The sequence below is a fragment of the Cebus imitator genome, unplaced genomic scaffold (assembly GCF_001604975.1).
Source record: "Cebus imitator isolate Cc_AM_T3 unplaced genomic scaffold, Cebus_imitator-1.0 Scaffold419, whole genome shotgun sequence".
NCBI classification, from domain to species: Eukaryota; Metazoa; Chordata; class Mammalia; order Primates; family Cebidae; genus Cebus; species Cebus imitator.
In genome coordinates this window covers 498,088-516,652 of record NW_016107734.1, presented here as the reverse complement: position 1 = coordinate 516,652, position 18,565 = coordinate 498,088, and the positions used below count along the sequence as shown (strand labels likewise).

Genomic DNA, 18,565 nt, shown 5'->3' with positions numbered 1-18,565 from the left:
AGGAGTTTTGCTCTTGCCCAGGCTGTGGTGCAGTGGCACGATCCCGGCTCACTGCAACCTCCACATCCTGGGTTCAGGTGGTTCTCCTGCCTCAGCCTCCCAAGTAGCTGGGATTATAGGCGCCCGCCATCACACCCACCTGATTTTTTGTATTTTGAGTAGAGATGGGGTCTCACCCCGTTAGCCAGGCTGGTCTCAAACTCTTGACCTCAGGTGATCACCCACCCATCTCGGCCTCCCAAAGTGCTGGGTTTACAGGCATGAGCCACCACACTTAGCCCTACATTTAAAAAATACATTCCCAGGATATTTCTTAATGAATATCCTGGTGAAATTTGTGAAGAAACAACTTTTCAATCTACATTCTTTGAGTGAATAAATAGCAGAGCGTAATCTATGACTTTAGCTAGGGGCCATTGTGTCCCAGAGGACATTTGGCAATGACTGTGACTGTTTTGGTAGTCACACCTGGGTTGAAGGCCAGGGATGCTATTAGTTATGTAATGCGCAGGAGACCCCCAGCACAAAGAATTATCTAGTCCAAAATGTCAGTGGTCCACTGGTAAGAGACCCTGGCTAAGCATAGAGAGATCTCCTTCTGCATACACTAATGTCATTGGAAAAAGAATACTTGGCCCTACCTTTTGGAGAAGGGAATATAGAGAAATTGGCAACTTAGAGAATCAGATGGGTATACTGGCACTTTTAGATATGTTCATTTTAGAGCCATATTTTTAATCAGAAATCTAGTGACTGGCCTCCCTCTTTGGGGTAAATCAGTCTTTCCACACAGGACATTTAAGACATTTGGCAACTTAGTTGATTTTAGAATTGGATAACATTCTCAAATAATTTTACATTTTTTAAATAGGGAAATTCAAATATAGGGTTACTGGTTTTCCTTATTTTACAGATGGGGTCGAGGATTTGGTCTTTTGGGTTCCATTTTTGGAAAGGATGGTGTATTAAACCAGCCAAACAGTGTCTTTGGACTTATATTTTATATACTACAGTTATTACTTGGTAAGTATTTATCAATACCAAAATAAGTTTGTTATCATCCATTTAGAACTTTGTGTCTTTGCCCTGAAGTGTCTTGATGTTAAATGAAAGCATGTGTTATTTATACTAGTGTGTACAACATTTTTGTGTTGTGAAAACTTGATTCACTAAGATTTTTATTATATTAATGTTGAACTTGATGTCAGTTGCTGTTTAATAATGGAGAGCAGCATCTCATGATGTCCAGAAACCAGTCCCATTCAAAGAAATGATCACTCCCATCTTCCCTATAAAATTTTTCCTTATAGACTCTGTAGCCTTTTAAAAACATCATATATTAAGGAAACGTTAACAAGAAACCATATTCAGAATCCCATCACCTTTACACATGCACTATTTCTATTGTCTTCTGCTTTTAAAAGTAATTTTGGGGCCGGGCGCGGTGGCTCAAGCCTGTAATCCCAGCACTTTGGGAGGCCGAGGCGGGTGGATCACAAGGTCAAGAGATCGAGACCATCCTGGTCAACATGGTGAAAACCCCGTCTCTACCAAAAATACAAAAAATTAGCTGGGCATGGTGGTGCGTGCCTGTAATCCCAGCTACTCAGGAGGCTGAGGCAGGAGAATTGCCTGAACCCAGGAGGCAGAGGTTGCGGTGAGCCGAGATCNCAGCACTTTGGGAGGCCGAGGCGGGTGGATCACAAGGTCAAGAGATTGAGACCATCCTGGTCAACATGGTGAAACCCCGTCTCTACTAAAACTACAAAAAATTAGCTGGGTTGGCCGGGCGCGGTGGCTCAAGCCTGTAATCCCAGCACTTTGGGAGGCCGAGGCGGGTGGATCACGAGGTCAAGAGATCGAGACCATCGGGGTCAACGTGGTGAAACCCCATCTCTACTAAAAATACCAAAAAATTAGCTGGGCGTGGTGGCGCATGCCTGTAGTCCCAGCTACTTAGGAGGCTGAGGCAGGAGAATTGCCTGAACCCAGGAGGCGGAGGTTGCGGTGAGCCGAGATCGCGCCATTGCACTCCAGCCTGGGTAACAAGAGCGAAACTCCGTCTCAAAAAAAAATAAAATAAAATAATTTTGGGCCGGGCGCGGTGGCTCACGCCTGTAATCCTAGCACTTTGGGAGACTAAGAAGGGCAGATCGCTTGAGCTCAGGAGTTCGAGACCAGCCTGGGCAACATGGCAAGACTCTGCCTCTACAGAAAATGCAAAACTTAGCCAGGCACAGTGGCACACGCCTGTAATCCCAGCTACTTGAGAGGCTGAGGTGAGAGAATCGCTTGACCCCAAAAGGTGGAGGTTGCAGGGAGGCGAGATCACACCACTGCACTGCAGCCTGGGGGACAGAGCAAGACCCTGTCTCAAAAACTAATACTAATTTTACGTGAACTGTGTTTCAACATAGTGTTATTTATCCTAAGTGTTATTGTTAACATCTAGGTTTCACACTTTTTGCTTCTAAATAATGCTGCAGTGATCAACTTGTTTAAAGACCTCCTGCTCCTTTCTTCTTTGAATTGTCTCCACAGAATAAATTTCTAGGCATAGAATCAAAAAACAGATATTTTCAGTTTTTTTGTTTTGTTTTGTTTTGTTTTGTTTTGTTTTGTTTTTTGGAGACGGAGTTTCGCACTTGTTACCCAGGCTGGAGTGCAATGGCGCGATCTCTGCTCACCGCAACCTCCGCCTCCTGGGTTCAAGCAATTCTCCTGCCTCAGCCTCCTGAGTAGCTGGGACTACAGGCACGCGCCACCATGCCCAGCTAATTTTTTTGTAGTTTTAGTAGAGACGGGGTTTCACCATATTGACCAGGATGGTCTCGATCTCTTGACCTCGTGATCCACCCACCTCGGCCTCCCAAAGTGCTGGGATTACAGGCTTGAGCCACCGTGCCCGGCCTATATTTTCAGTTTTAATCAGCGTTACCACGTTGCTTTAACCTCGCTTCTCTGGTTTCCCTGAAGCTCCAGCAGTCTTCATTTTTAAAATGTGTTTTGTAAAATTTCTTTTTTTTTTTTAACTATAATGATAATCTTCACCTGGAAAAATTGCTAATAGTTACACAATAGTACCTATTACTTTAAATTTTACTCTAATTTCCTTGTATTGCCCATTTGGTTATTGAGATCCTGATAATAGTACATTTTCATATGTATTAGAAACATGTTATGCTTCTTTATCCCTTTTTGTTATGAATTTGTATTGTATTGTTTTTATACTTTTTGAGTTAAATCTATCCATTTTTGCCTTTGCATTTTATTTTTCTGCTTTTTTAAAAATCTTGTTGCATACCAATGCCTTTGTATTTTAATTGTTAATATTTTATTCCATTATGTGAGCTCTTCTGATTTGGTTCATTAAAAATACATGGAACTTTTCTATCTGAAATTGATTTGTTATGAGGCAAATTGTAAATCTAAATTCTTCTCAGTAGTTCTGTCAAGTTTGCCCAGTTTCATATCTTGCAGAAGTACAAAGATACGTGCACAAAGATATTCATAGCAGTACAGTCTAAAGTAGCCACAAAAAAAAAAGTTGAAGTAGCTTAAAAAAAAGGTAATGATTGAATAAATTTAAAAATACTATTAAATACTATGTAGCCATTAAAAGAAAAGGGAGATCTATATTTATATCCTAGAAAGATAAAGACACTATTTGGTGAAAAAAGCAAATTGTGGTGTAATAGGTATGCATGCATTTAAATGCACAGAAAAGGGTCTGGTGGCTGGGGAGGAGGGAGAAATATCACTTTGTACTCTGTATGTCTCCATCGTGTTGGTTTCTAGAGAAGAATATGAAGCATAAGCCCAAAAATGCAAGGCGTTCTCCCCTAAGAGAAAAGAACCTCAGAAAAGTCTTTGACTACATTAACTTTTGAAGACAGAGGCATGACAGCCAAATTTCTGTTTATGCCATTAATTTCATGTCATGGTGTGTACAGATTTTAAATCACATGTATCAGATATGTTTTTTATCCACCTTTTTTGACTTGCATTTAGACGCTTCACGTGCCTTTTTAATGTTGCTGTCTTCCTTCTTCAGAGGCACATTTGAACTAACGTAACAGTTTCCAGAGCACGGCATCTGTACTCCCTTCTAAGCTGTTTGAGATACAACATTTTTAATTTAATTATCTTCATAGGTAATCCATTCATGTGGTTCAAAAGTTTAAAAGAATGGCCAGGTGCAGTGGCTCCCAGCACTTTGGGAGGCCAAGACGGGCGGATCACCTGAGGTCAGGAGTTCCAGACCAGCCTGGCCAACATGCTGAAACCCCATCTCCACTAAAAATAAAAAAAACTAGCCAGGTGTGGTGGCACACATCTGTAATCCCAGCTACTCGGGAGGCTGAGGCAGGAGAATTGCTCGAACCCAGGAGGTGGAGGTTACAGTGAGCTGAGATTGAGCCACTACACTTCAGCTTAGGCAGCTGAGCGAGACTCCATCGTGAAAAAATATATATATAAAATGTTACACAATGAAAAATCTGTCTCACTTCTTCCCTTTTTGCCCAGTTTCCACTGCTCCTCAGCCCCTACTAGTAGCTTGTTATTGTTTAAGATTTGTTTATGCATATACAAGAAAATACAAATGCACAATCTAAATTTTTCTCCTTTTTAAAATATAAAAGGCAAATGCTATATCCACTGTTCTGCAGCTTGCATTTCTTTTTTTTTGCTTGATGGATATATTGTAATCTTTCCATATCAGTACATTAAATGTCTTCATTCTTTTTTACAGCTGCAGAATAACCCATTGCATATTTGTACCATCATTTATTTAGAGTTACAGCATATTTTAAATTCCATGGGGAATTTTACCCCAAGCCACAAGTACCTGGTTGCAATACAATAGTATTTAATGGATAGCTGCTATTTATAGAGCATTCTAAGTGCTTTCTGGTAGCTCCTTTAATCCTGCATTATCCAGCTTATTTAATTGTCCAGCAGTCTTGGGAAGTAGGCATGATTGTTACCCCGGTTTTACAGTTGAGAAAAGAGAGGCGTGGAGGAAGAAATAAACTTGCCCATATCATTTTGAAATTCAATTTCCTAGATAAAATGGTGACCACATTAATTTTTGAAATGTTAGTTGTTTAGCATAGGTGAAGTCAGCAGACTTTTTCAGTAAAGGGCCTGGCAGAAAGTAGTTTAGGCTTTGCCAGCTACTGCAGCCACTCAGCCCTTCCTTCTAGTGTGGAAGCAGTCACAGACATTACATAAATGAGTCAGTGTGGCTGAGTGCCAGTAAAACTTTATTTACAAAAGCAGGTAGCTGGCCAGATTTGTAGTCCCGCGATAGGTAATTCAGCATCACCTTAGTCTTGATGCACCTGTGAAAGCATCTAGTCCCTTGGCTGTGCTGCAGCCAGTCCACAGGCGTCTTCTTGTTGCCTTTCTTTTTGCCAACAGGCACCAGGATTTCAGCCCTTTAATTGACTTCTTTAAACTTTCTCCCACCTGTTATTCTTTTTCCTGTTTCTGTTATCCTTACCCATGAGTTGTTAGGTAGGAGGGTAGTTTAACATGCTCTGCCTTCTCTGTCCTTGAAAATAAATGCACATATTCTCCATGCTGTTGGCTGTAGGGAATTTAAAACAATACATGTGAAGATAAGAGTCCAGAATTCAGGTGCCTTTTTTTGTTGTTTGTTTTGGACACAGAGTCTGACTCTTTCACTCAGGCTGGAGTGCAGTGGTGTGATCTATGTATTTATTTATTTATTTGTATTTTTTAGTAGAGATGGGTTTCACCATGTTGGCGAGGCTGGTCTTGAACTCCTGACCTGAAATGATCTGCCTGTCTTGGCCTCCCAAAGTGTTGGGATTACAGGCGTGAGCCACCACACCTGGCCTCAGGTGCCTTTTTGTCTTGAGAGCCCTGGCTTAGCACACTCATCCACTATTTTTCTGATCAGGTTTGACCCACATGCAGCCATTGGGCTAAATGTGGCTTCCCTTATCGACCAGGGTGGCCCCTTCCTGAAATGTTGATCAAGATACTCTTTTTCTGTGTTCAGCAGCTTGTTGGTATAGTCACCTCTCATTGCGGATTTTTGATCAATTTGATCTAAACATGGAAAAGCAAATTTTACTTTCCACAGATGTTCTCACCAAATATGTGCAGCTCAGAAGAAAAAGGCTGTGGTCCTCATGTCCCTTTATTCATTTAGTGACTTGGGGCTGTCGATGTTACAAGTCAGCTTCATTGCTTAATGTGATTGTGAGATTGCATGTTTTCTATGTGTGCGTATTTTCAACTAAGGCTAGTTTGTGAAATAAGTAATATTTCACCTGAAAGATTGAGAAACCAAACGTCGCAGCTATAAAACTGGCATTTGGCTGAGCACATTGGGCTCATGCCGGTAATCACAGCATTTGGAGGCTGAGGCGGGCGGATCACCTGAGGTCAGGGGTTTGAGACCAGCCTGGCCAACAGGGAGAAAGCCTGTCTCTATTAAAAATACAGAAATTAGCCAGACATGGTGGTACATGCCTGTAATCCCAGCTATTCAAGAGGTTGAGGCAGGAAAATTGCCTAAACCCAAGAGTTAGAGGTTGCAGCGAGCTGAGATTGAGCTACTTATTCCAGCCTGGGCAATAGAGTGAGACTCTGTCTCAAAAACAAACAAACTGGCATTTGATCTGCAGAGTCAACCTGTATAATTTTAACAAAACAGACCAATATTTCTGTTCTCAGTTTTCAGAGTTTGGCAGGAAGATGAGTATTCAAACACTGCAACAAGTTACACATTGTCAGGCCTTGTTACTCAGAAAGCCTCTCTCCGGGGGTCAAGGCCTGATCGAGCCTGAGTCTCTTCTCTTGCAGGCATGACAGCAAGTGCCGTCGCAGCTTTGATCCTCATGACGTCCTCCATCATGTCGGTCGTGGGGTCCCTGTACCTGGCCTACATTCTGTACTTTGTGCTGAAGGAGTTCTGCATCATCTGTGTCATCACGTACGTGCTGAACTTCATTCTTCTCATTATCAACTACAAACGACTAGTTTACTTGAACGAGGCTTGGAAACGGCAGCTGCAGCCCAAGCAGGACTGACCTCCACAGACTCTTCCCTAACAGTCTCAAGTCCCTTTTCCATTAAGTTTATTTTGCAGCAGTTTTTTTTTTTTTTTTTTTAAATTCTTCACAACAGACGCTTTCCCTAAGAATCTTAAACTGGTTTTTAAAAATCCTATAAATTAGAAGGGGCCCTCGCTATTTTTTGTGTCAATCTTCATTTTAAATATGGATACAAAAAGGATACGCCAAGCCAATCAAAGACAAGCTTTAACTTTACTTTGAAGATGTTTTTGAAATGATAAAATGTAGCCCTAGCCCCCTTCCCTCAATTGTAAAGTGAGCAACCATTGCTAGTAATTCCTTAAAGTGTATAAATTCAATTTCAGGTATAACAAATGTGATCATGACATGAAAATATTTTAGAATAGATACTGTATTAAATATTGCCATGTTTACAATATGTAATATGTTTTTAGCCGATGGATTTAAACATGTAGATTCAACTAGAATCCATTTATGTGATATTTGTAAATAAAAGTAGAAATATTGGATCCATCCCTGCAGAACTTACTGTGCAGTTTAGTTGGAGTTAGCACTGAAGAACTGTCAGCTCGGCGTGGACTGAGGAGGTAGTGAGAATAGCCCATACACAGCATCTTGAGAAAAGTGCTGGCAGCCGTGGGTGCAGCATCGATTGCAAAAATTACAGGGCGAAAAAAAAAAATAGGGTGGTTGGTTCCCTTTCATCTCCCACTTTCTAAAAGGAAGAAATTGAATTGGAACGTTCAAGTCAGATTTGTGTCTGGTTGTAAAACTGGACCAATTGTTAACCTTACAGAGTAAGTCCGAGGCCTGGAGGACACTAGGATGGGAAGATGGGTATTTTTCTTTGGAGAAAAGCTGGAAATATAAACATGGCATTTTTAGGTAAACTTTCTTCCACCAGTTGAATTTTCACAGATATTTTTCCTTAATACTGGTGCCAGTCAACCAAACAGTATTGTGATGGAAATGACCAGTGTAAGCCCTATCACTCCAGAGTGGGAGCCAGTGTTCTTGCTAATTGTTTCTCTCTGCACTAACCACTTGGATGTCTAATTTTTTTTGGAGTGAAATCCTGGATTTGTGACCTTCAGGGCTGACATGCTGCGCAGTCTGCTTCATCGGGGGACAGCAACAGGTAGACACATCTCAAGGCGAAATACAGTCATGTCGCCACTGCTCTCATAACGACACACATGCAGTAAGAAGAGTTTGGAAAGGGGATTCGAGTAAGCCCAAATGACAATGTGACAGGACGTTTCTGTGGTTAACATCTGATGTCAGAATGTTAAAAGTGCCTTCTGTCTTAAATCTCAAACCAAATATTTTGTGTGTTGACCTTGGGCAGAAGTGTCCTTCCTTCCTTTCTTTGCCGACAGGTAGAAAACCCGCACTCTGCAGAAGGGTCCTGTGTGATCATTTGACTCCTCTGGTTGAGAAGCAGCAGCAATGTTTTTGCTTCTGATTTGATTAATCGTTTTATGTTAAAAATAGTCAATGAGGCTGGTACCTCTTGAGTGCTTTATTTGCCTTCTCTTTGAAGGGAGGGAACAGACTCTGTTCTGTGAACTAAAATGTGTAGAGTCAGCAACAATTCAGTAGTTTCCAACTATTAATGGACGCAACATAGGTCTTTTAGCCCAAGGCAAGTATCAAGTCCAAATTGTAATGAACTTTTCACCAGTTTTAACCAGTTTCTTAAAAGATAGCTTAACTCAAGATTTCATCAAGGCTTGTGTTTTCCCATGAATGTGAATCTTTCAGTGGCCGTTTTAGTCTGTATGTACTATTGTGTTCTGAAGTAGTGGAAGAACTCTAGAAAGCACTGATTGGCTGTCTGGTGTCTGTGGAGAAGGAAGTCTCGCGTTTGAGGACTGTGCTGGGCGGCCATCTTGGGCGGCGCATCCAGCTCCCCTAGGGCAGTCCCCTGGTTCTTTCTTCTAAGCTACGGTGGAAGTGGCTTCATGGTTAAAACTGTGGTATACGTTACACCAGTTACACTAAACAAGTTCCTCGCATCCCAATATCCAATGGTTTTTCATCCTAGTTTGTATCAATCAGCAAAGTATAGTTAAAGCTTGGCTTGATATTGCATTCTTGCAAATGCCTTCAACTCTTACCTGAGAAAACAGAAAAATGGTCAGCCAGACCCTTCCAGTTTTTTCTTTGCTTTCCTAAACCTTGGGGAAACCACTATTTCAGTTGTATAAAAGTTTTTGCCACATTCCTATGGCCCAGGCGAATAAATACCCTTTTTTCTCACTGAGAGAGGAACACGTGCTGCCTGTAATAACAGCATTGTAACGCCAGTATCTCAATGAGCATCAGAACCCTGGTGGCTGTTAATTTGGTGTTTTTTGCCCTGGAGTTTAGGTTTCTTTCTGTACCTTCCGTTCTGCCCAGAAGATGGGGGAGTCACCAATGTTATAAACTTAGAAGATTGTCGTGCCTGTTTTAGACTGAGTATTTAAACACTGCAGCTAGCCAGCAGTGTAAAGCGGAGGTTGCAGTGAGCAGAGAGGTTGCACCACTGCACTCCAGCCTGGGCAACGAAACTGTCTCAAAAAAAAAACTACTTGTTGACTTTTTTCATTTAGTTTTTGGAAAGACTATTTGCAAAAGTAGAGTTATCTTCAGCAATTACTTCATAATTTAGATTGGTACCAAGAGTGACAGGAGAGCTTGTCTTGAAAATCAGTATTAGATGCCAACAAGGAGACCCACTGTGATTTCTGGAAGCCTATTTGGTGAGGCAGACCTAATGACCTAATATTCAATTTCTGTCTTCCTTTCCTCCAACACACAAGCATTGGTGAAACATCTCAGACACCTGAGGCAGCATTACGGTTTCTAATTGTGACAACGACCCTTCTGCCATCAAACAAAAGGGGCAAGTGTGGGAGCCCTGACTACTTAAACATCTTTTTACTACAAATTTGTCCAGAAAAGGTGAAATGTTTTGTTATAAAACTGTATTAAGCATGGCCTAAGTATTAGGTGTATCATCGGTCTAATATGTTCCATCAAAAATATTCATTACTAGTGCTTTAAGCTCCAGAGTAAACATTCATTTAAAATGGAGTTCACTGGGCAGATTTCCCCATTAATAATCTAGATAGAAGTATTCTTTATCAGAGATTTAAGGCACCATTTTGCTAACTGGTAAATAAAACCAAATGTAAATATGTAAGAATGTTTATTTGTTGCACATAACTTTTTTGGTATAAAATAAATGTAGAAGTTACCTGTGGAAGTTGTGCTGCCATTATTCTTCAACTGCAGGGTTGCATTCCAGAAAAGAAGCTGAGTTTTTTTAGACTCACTCGGAGCCTTGTATGCTTGAAGTCCATGCTGTAACCTCATTTCTAAGGTATACAGGGTTCTTTTTCTCTTAAATGATATGTAACTTGCAGAAGATTCAGAGTTCTCAGACCTCTAGTTCATGGAATTCCTGTGGGTTTATGATCTATGTGATTGTCAAGATTTAATGACAAAAAGTGTCACTGCCTACAGTTCTGTGAACACTTAAAATGTATCAATGAACCGTTTTTCCATAGTTTTACTTTAGCTTTCCTTGAATACTCCACACATAATCCTCTAAAAAGGTAGCATCCGCAAGAAAGATGAATCCATTGGAAATACAGCTGAGCCATACTTTATGGAAATACAACAGGTGTGTTCTGTGCTCAAGCTTAAGACCTGTGAAATGGGCTGCCCTTAATTTGTAAAACATTTAAATGTGTCTATTACATTTAATTTTTCTTAATGTTTGCCAACTTTTATCCATTATACGTTGACATACTGGAACACAAAATTTGATTCCTTTGAAAAACTAAAGAGAAGTTCAGTGAAAACAAAAAAAAATGGAACCCCTAGATTCCTAATTGGAACTGACCACACTCTCATTTTTAAAAAATGGACTGATAAAGCCTAATAAAACCAGGCTAAATTATCTTTATTCTTTGTTTCATGGAGCTTGCAAAGGAAAGCTGAAAAGGGGGCTGTGTGTGGACACAGGGGGTTCAACTACAAGACAGAGAAATCAAGTTGTATAGCAAGAACCATTATTGGAGGCCAGGTGCAGTGGCTCATGCCTGTAATCCCTGCACTTGGGGAGGCTGAAGTGGATGGATCACTTGAGGTCAGGAGTTCGAGACCAGCCTGGCCAGCATGGCAAAACCCCATCTCTACTAAAAATACAAAAAAAAAAAAAAAAAAAATTAGCAGGGCATGGTGGCAGGCGCCTCTAGTTCTAGCTACTTGAGAGGCTGAGGCAGAAGAACTGTTTGTTTGAACCCCTGAGGCGGAGGTTGTGGTGAGTCAAGATTGCACCACCGCACTCCAGCCTGGCCGACAGAGCAGACTGTCTCAAAAACAAGAACAAAAAAAACTATTGGTTCATTGTCTTCCAACTGATTGGACACCAAAAGGAATATTATTTTCCAAAGCATTGCACTTTAAATCAGAATTGATGTACCATCCTTGCCCTAACCTTGCCTGGGAGGAGCGATTCCTTAAGGAAAGACTGTGCTCTGGGAGGGGGGCAGGTGGTGTCATTTTGGGGTATAAAGGCATGGAATACTGATGTTTGAAGAGGTCTTGTCACCTTCAGTGGCATCCGTTATGACAAGGCCAATGTGCTTTGATGCTTATCTGTCCATTCCTGTCAAGACCTGACTGGCTGAGATGAGAACACTCCTGGGAGAACTGGTCACCTCTGAGCTTCCAGTTTAGACTTCTGCTTACCTATGTGGAAACGTGTACAGACCCTGTGCGGTACTGCAGCATGACAGCACTTCTGTGACCTTGTTGGTACCTGTGGGACTCAGCCCATCTGGGGAGTCAGACACCAGCAGTGAAAGTCTTCTGCTCACCCCGTCGAGGCTTGCCAGGTTTGCTACAGAAACACGGCAGCCCTAGGACCATGAGGCTACCCCTGCAGATGCTGTCTGGAACCAGCTGCTCTAAACATGGTGTGGGTGTTGGAGTTTTTCAGAAGTCCAGAGTAAAGGCTCTGAAAACAGCCTGACGCACAGAAATGATTTCAGATTCTTTAAGCAGCCATTTTCATGCTAACTGTTTATTTCCATACTAGAAAATCTCTTATTTCCACCTCTCGTGTTCCCCGCTAGCACAGACGGACCACAAAACCCAGGCCAGAAACATTCTGGCCAGCTGTGAACAGTCCAGGAGGCATGTGTTCTGCTGTGGAAGTCGCCCTGACTCGCAGGAAGGACACGCAGGGGTGTCAGCCGAGAGGTAGCTCTTGCTCAGGTAAATGGGCTGTTTTCCAAACACTGTGACTTGGCAGCTGAGTGGGGATACCTGGTTTCGTTGGCAATCTTCCAGTATCTCTCTCGCAGAAGGAACGCTGCAGCTTTTGGTTGTCTCTGCCGAGTGAAGATCCCCTTTTTATTCCCCAGCACTCTCTGCGGTGCTAAAAAAAAAAAAAAAAAAAAAGACACAAAGCGATTCAGACAACTTCTGACAGGTCAAGTGAGACCCACACTGGAGCCAAAGTGGACACTAAATAGAATTTTTTCTTCATCTTCTTGAGATGGTCTCACTGTCACCCAGGCTGGAGTGCAGTGACACAATCATAGCTCACTGCAGCCTCGACCTCCTGGGCTCGGGCGATCCTTCTGCCTCAACCTCTCAAGTAGCTGGAACTACAGGTATGCACTACCATGCCTGGCTTTTTAAGTTAAGTCCAGGTCTCATTATGTTGCCCAGGCTGGTCTCAAACTACTGCGCCCCAGCAATCTGCCCTCCTCAGCCTCCCCGAAGTGCTGGAATTATAAGCACAAGCCCACTGCACTCAGCCAAATGTCCTCTTACAGTTTCGGGATGCTTGCTCTGAAGTGACAATTTAGGGGTTGAAATACTTAAATACCACTACTCTGCCCAAATACCTAGGTTCCCTGGTGTGTTATTTTTCTAGTTTTCTAGTCTGTTATGGGGAAAAAAAAAAAAAGTGGCCAAGTGTGGTGCCTCATATGCCTGTAATCCCAGCATTTTGGGAGGCTGAGGCAGGAAGATCACCTGAGGTAAGGAATTCGAGACCAGCCTGGCTAATATGATGAAACCCCATCTCTACTAAAAATACAAAAAGTCAGCCAGGCACGGTGGCTTACGCCTGTAATCCCAGCACTTTGGGAAGCCAAGACGGGTGGATCACGAGGTCAAGAGATCAAGACCATCCTGGCTAACATGGTGAAACCCCGTCTCTACTAAAAATACAAAAATAAGCTGGGTGTGGTGGCGTGCGCCTGTAGTCCCAGCTACTCGGGAGGCTGAGACAGAAGAATTGCTTGAACCCAGGAGTAGGAGGTTGCAATGAGCCAAGATTGTGCCACTGCACTCCAGCCTGGGGCCTGGCAACAGAGTGAGAATCTGTCTCAAAAGAAATAAGTAAATAAAATAAAAAACAAAAAGTCAGCCGGGTGTGCTGGTGGGCACGTGTAGTCTCAGCTACTTGGGAGACTGAGGCACGAGAATTGCTTGAACCCAAGAGGTGAAGGTTGCAGTGAGCTTAGATGGCACCATTGCACTCCAGCCTGGGAAACAGTGAGACTTGGTCTAAAAAACAAACAAAAAAAAATTCCCAAAGTTTGTGTTTTACTTCCAAAATAAGGTTTCCATGCTCGGTACCCAACTGCCTCGTAAGTGGTCAGGCAGAGGGCTGGGGGTATCTGGGACAGTTACCCTTAAAATGCTTGGGCCAGGCCGGGCGCGGTGGCTCAAGCCTGTAATCCCAGCACTTTGGGAGGCCGAGGCGGGTGGATCACAAGGTCAAGAGATCGAGACCATCCTGGACAACATGGTGAAACCCCGTCTCTACTAAAAATACAAAAAAATTAGCTGGGCATGGTGGCGCGTGCCTGTAATCCCAGCTACTCAGGAGGCTGAGGCAGGAGAATTGCCTGAACCCAGGAGACGGAGGTTGCGGTGAGCCGAGATCGCGCCATTGCACTCCAGCCTGGGTAACAAGAGCAAAACTCCATCTCAAAAAAAAAAAAAAAAAAGGCTTGGGCCTTTCTCTGAAGAGACAGCTCCTAGTGGGAGCCAGGGTCTTGACCAGCCACAAGTGCCTACGTGGGACCTACTCATGGAGTTCAAAATCCTCTGGGGCCAATGCCCAGCTTGGTGCCCACCACTGGTGGTCATTCGGCCCAAGCTGAGGCTGGTGGGGAGCACAGCTGGCAACAACCTGTCAGGGCTGTGCTCCCAGGACACTCACCGCCCGCCCCTGCTGAGACCCCCACTAAATGGAAATGTTAAATGGAAAGGAGGACTTTCCCACCAAAAGGTTCAGGACTGTTTCTTCCGTAAGTGAACACAGGCTCCACCAAGCACTTCAAGTGCAGCCCTACAGTAAACCACCAGGCGGTGGCGTTATCCCCACCTGACAGGCTTATGAAAAGCTTAGGGGGCTTGCCTAACATGATGCAGCCCGCTTCTTTTTTCTTTTTTTAAGACAGAGTTTCGGCCGGGCGCAGTGGGCTCATGTCTGTAATCCCAGCACTTTGGGAAGCCAAGGTGGATCACTGAGGTCGGGAGTTCAAGACCAGCCTGGCCAACATGGAAAAACCCCATCTCTACTAAAAATACAAAATTAGCCAGGCGTGGTGGCAAGCGCCTGTAATCTGAGGTACATGGGAGGCTGAGGCAGGAGAACTGCTTGAACCTGGGAGGCAGAGGTTGCAGTGAGCCAAGATTGCACCACTGCACTCCAGCCTGGGCAACAAGAGGGAAAAAAACTCCTCTGTCTTACTCTATCGCCCAGGCTGGAGTACAGTGGCATGATCTCGGCTCACTGCAACCTCTTGTCTCCCAGGTTCAAGCAGTTCTCCTGCCTCAGCTTCCCAAGTGGCTGGCATTACAGGCATGCACACCACACCAGCTAATTTTTTTATTTTTAGTAGAGATGGGTTTCTTTTTTTTTTTTTTTTTTTTTTTTTTTTGAGACGGAGTTTCACTCATGTTACCCAGGCTGGAGTACAATGGCGCGATCTCGGCTCACCGCAACCTCTGCCTCCTGGGTTCAGGCAATTCTCCTGCCTCAGCCTCCTGAGTAGCTGGGATTACAGGCATGCACCACCATGCCCAGCTAATTTTTTGTATTTTTGGTAGAGACGGGGTTTCACCATGTTGACCAGGATGGTCTCGATCTCTTGACCTTGTGATCCACCCGCCTCGGCCTCCCAAAGTGCTGGGATTACAGGCTTGAGCCACCACGCCCAGCCTTAGAGATGGGTTTCACCGTGTTGGTCAGGCTGGTCTCCAACTCCCGACCTCAGGTGATCCACCCACCTCGGCCTCCCAAAGTGTTGGGATTACAGGCATGAGCCACCTCCTATATAGCAGGCCTATAGTTCATTTCTTACCACAAGTCATTCTGTCACCCGGGCTCACATGCAGTGGTGCAATCATAGTTCAGTGCAGCCTCCAACTCCTACTCTCATGCGATTGGTCCACCTCAGCCTCCCAAGCAGCTGGGACTATAGGCAGACACCACCATGCCTAGCTAATTGTTTTTTGTTTTTTTGTTTTTGTAGAGATGGGGTCTTGCTATGCTAAACAGGCTGGTCTCGAACTCCTGGCCTCAAGCAATCCTCCTGCCTTGGCCTCCCAAAGTGCTGGAATTACAGGCATGTGCCACCATGCCTGGCCTGAAGACACAGAAGGCATGTTGAAACTCACCTGTATTCAGTGAGCCTGCTTTTTGCATAACATAAAACAGACTGAAATGCCTTAAGCTTTGCAGGCTTTGCACCCTGCTATGGAATAATGAGTGTATCCCAGAAGTAAATCCATGATGAGGTCCAGTGTTTCCTTCCTCCCTGACTATGAAACAAACAAGAATAAGGCAAGCTGTCCATTTCTGTCTCACTGTAGCAGACTCCTGTTTGCTTTTTGACCGTATTTGGGAAGCGGGGCCTGATCGCTTTCCTGCTTCCTAAGCACAGACTTTTCCCAGGAAACTCTCAACCCAACCTATGTGGATTAAACCAGCTTCCCTGCTTTGTTTCCAGTACTCCTACAACCAAACTGTCCAGAATTTGGCAAGGCAACCTGAAAAAATGAGGACAGGTACATTATCCCATGAGCCAAACTGCCACTTACTCTGGTTAGTCATGAAATCGGCAAAATTCCAGATGAGCTCTCCAACCACATACTTTCCGCGTTTTTCATCCAGACCCAGATGGTACTGCTCCAGCAGCGCTTTCTGGTACTCTTCACTGAACATCAGAGGTGGGTCCTGGGATTCACGGCAAAGAGAATGGAAGAATCAGAACTGGCAGCACTGGAAATGGTAGATAAAAATAAACATCCACTTGATGGTGACCAAAATATCTGTCCTCACAGGGGGCTCTAGTGACTGCGGGACTCACTGCTGCTGGGGTAAAGACAGCCAGGGAATGATGTAACCCAGAATAAAAAAAGGTTTAAAAAAAACCCACCTTAATTAGTAACTGCTTTATTTATAAACGTTAATTTGATATTCTCTTCATCTTACTTTTCCATCTCTATCTGCTGTACAGTCTTAAGGCTAAACCACACTAGAGGTAAAAATCCATCTTTGGGCCAGGCATGGTGGCTGATGCCTGTCCTCCCAGCACTCTGGGAGGCAGAGGAGGAATGCTTGAGCCCAGGAGTTCAAGACCAGCCTGAGCAACACGACAAGACCCCATCTCTACAAAAAAAATGAAAAATTAGCCAAGCATGGTGGCACACACCTGTGGTCTCAGCTACTTGGGAGGCTGAGGTCGGAGGGCTGCTTGAGCCCCGGAGGTCAAAGCTGCAGTGAGCTGTGTCTGCAGCACTGCACTCCAGCTTGGGTGACAGAGCGAGACCTATCATTAAATAAATAAATAAATGTATGCATGTAAAATGAAATTAAACTAAACCAGGCTGGGCATGGTAGCTCAGGTCTATAATCCCAGCACTTTGGGAGGTTGAGGCACATGATCGCTTGAGCCCAGGAGTTCAAAATCAGCCTAGGCAACACAGTGAGACCCAGTCTCTATAAAAATCAAAATATTAGCAGGTCCGTGGTGGTGCACACCTGTGGTTGCAGATACTTGGGGGACTGAAGAGGGAGGATTGCCCGTGCCCAGAAGGTCAAGCAGTGAGCTGTGATTATGCCACTGCACTCCAGCCTGGGCACTAGAGTGAGACTGTCTCAAAAAAAAAAAAATTTTTTTTTAAATTAAGTCATCCTAGTCATATATCAGGTCCTCAATAGCCACGTGTAGCTAACAGCTACCATTTCAGACAGTGCAGCTATAGAATATTTCCATCATTGCAAGTTTTTTTTTTTAAACGAGGTCTCACTCTCCCACCCAGGTGGGAGTACAATGGTGCAAACATGGCTGACTGCTGCTTTAACTTACTGGGCTCAAACAATCCTCCCACCTCAGCCTCCCAAGTAGCTGGAATTACATGCAAGAACAACCATGCCCAACTAATTTTAAATTTTTTGTAGAGATGGGGTCTGTGTTACACAGACTGGTCTCAAACTCCTGGGGCTCCATAGATTCTCTGACCTCAGCCTCCTAAGTGCTCCCATTCCCGGTGTGAGCCACCACGCCCAGCACTACAGAGTTGATCAGTGCTGACCTAGACCCTCTCAAGACTAAGAATTCAGAGCTGGGCCAGGCGCAGTGGCTCACGCCTGTAATCCCAACACTTTGGGAGGTGGATCACAAAGTCAGGAGATCGAGACCATCCTGGCCACCATGGTGAAAACCCCGTCTGTACTAAAATACAAAAAATTAGCCAGGCGTGGTGGTACGCCACCTGTAATCCCACCTACTTGAGAGGCTGAGGCAGGAGAATCGCCTGAACCTGGGAAGCAGAGGTTGCGGTGGGCCAAGATCATGCCACTGCCGTTCAGCCTGGGTGACAAGAGTGAATCTCCATCTCAAAAAAAAAAAAAAAAGAAAAGAATTTGGCCGGCGGCAGTGGCTCACACCTGTAATCCCAGCACTTTCAGAGGCTGAGGTGGGCAGACCACAAGGTCTAGAGATCGAGACCGGCCTGGCCAACATGGTGAAACCCTTTCTCCACCAAAAATACAAAAAAATTAGCTGGGTGTGATGGCGTGCACCTGTAGTCCCAGCTACTTGGGAGGCTGAGGCAGGAGAATCACTTCAACGGAGCAAGAGAATCACTGAGTCAGAGGTTGCAATGAGCCAAGGTCACACTACTGCACTCCAGCCTGGCAAGAGAGCAAGACTCCATCTCAAAAAGAAAAGAAGAATTCAGAGCTGCTTACCTTTTCAAACAGGATGAGCAAGCGTGTATATCCATGAGCCACTTCCCCCTACTTGACTAGTTTGCAGAAGTGGCACTCTAAGCACGATTAATTTAAGGGTGCAAACAGAACAGTGCAGTCCACTGTGAGTAGCTATGCCCTGTGCAAAGGATAAGCACATTAAGAAGGGTGTGCAGGCCGGGCGCGGTGGCTCACGCCTGTAATCCCAGCA

General features: G+C 44.1%; 2 protein-coding genes and 1 long non-coding RNA gene across 3 annotated transcripts in view; 1 reads left to right on the top strand and 2 right to left on the bottom strand.

Moving 5' to 3' along the window:
- The window catches only part of VKORC1L1 (vitamin K epoxide reductase complex subunit 1 like 1), an 81,687-nt gene extending 72,390 nt beyond the window's left edge, over positions 1-9,297 (top strand). The window contains exons 2-3 of the mRNA XM_017509697.2: positions 914-1,023; positions 6,841-9,297. Of these exons, the coding sequence (XP_017365186.1) occupies positions 914-1,023; positions 6,841-7,067 (337 nt within the window). The 3' untranslated portion in view covers positions 7,068-9,297. The remainder of the gene's footprint in view (positions 1-913; positions 1,024-6,840) is intronic.
- LOC108290020 lies at positions 4,681-6,437 on the bottom strand. Its single transcript, XR_001819399.2, has 2 exons — positions 6,126-6,437; positions 4,681-5,593 (listed from the first exon to the last, which is right to left on the bottom strand). It is a non-coding gene; the product is annotated as an uncharacterized LOC108290020 (long non-coding RNA).
- Positions 7,152-18,565, bottom strand: part of GUSB (glucuronidase beta) — a 31,271-nt gene continuing 19,857 nt past the window's right edge. The window contains exons 9-12 of the mRNA XM_017509699.2: positions 16,200-16,335; positions 11,820-12,510; positions 10,319-10,524; positions 7,152-9,193 (exon numbers count right to left, since the gene is read on the bottom strand). Of these exons, the coding sequence (XP_017365188.1) occupies positions 12,344-12,510; positions 16,200-16,335 (303 nt within the window). The 3' untranslated portion in view covers positions 7,152-9,193; positions 10,319-10,524; positions 11,820-12,343. The remainder of the gene's footprint in view (positions 9,194-10,318; positions 10,525-11,819; positions 12,511-16,199; positions 16,336-18,565) is intronic.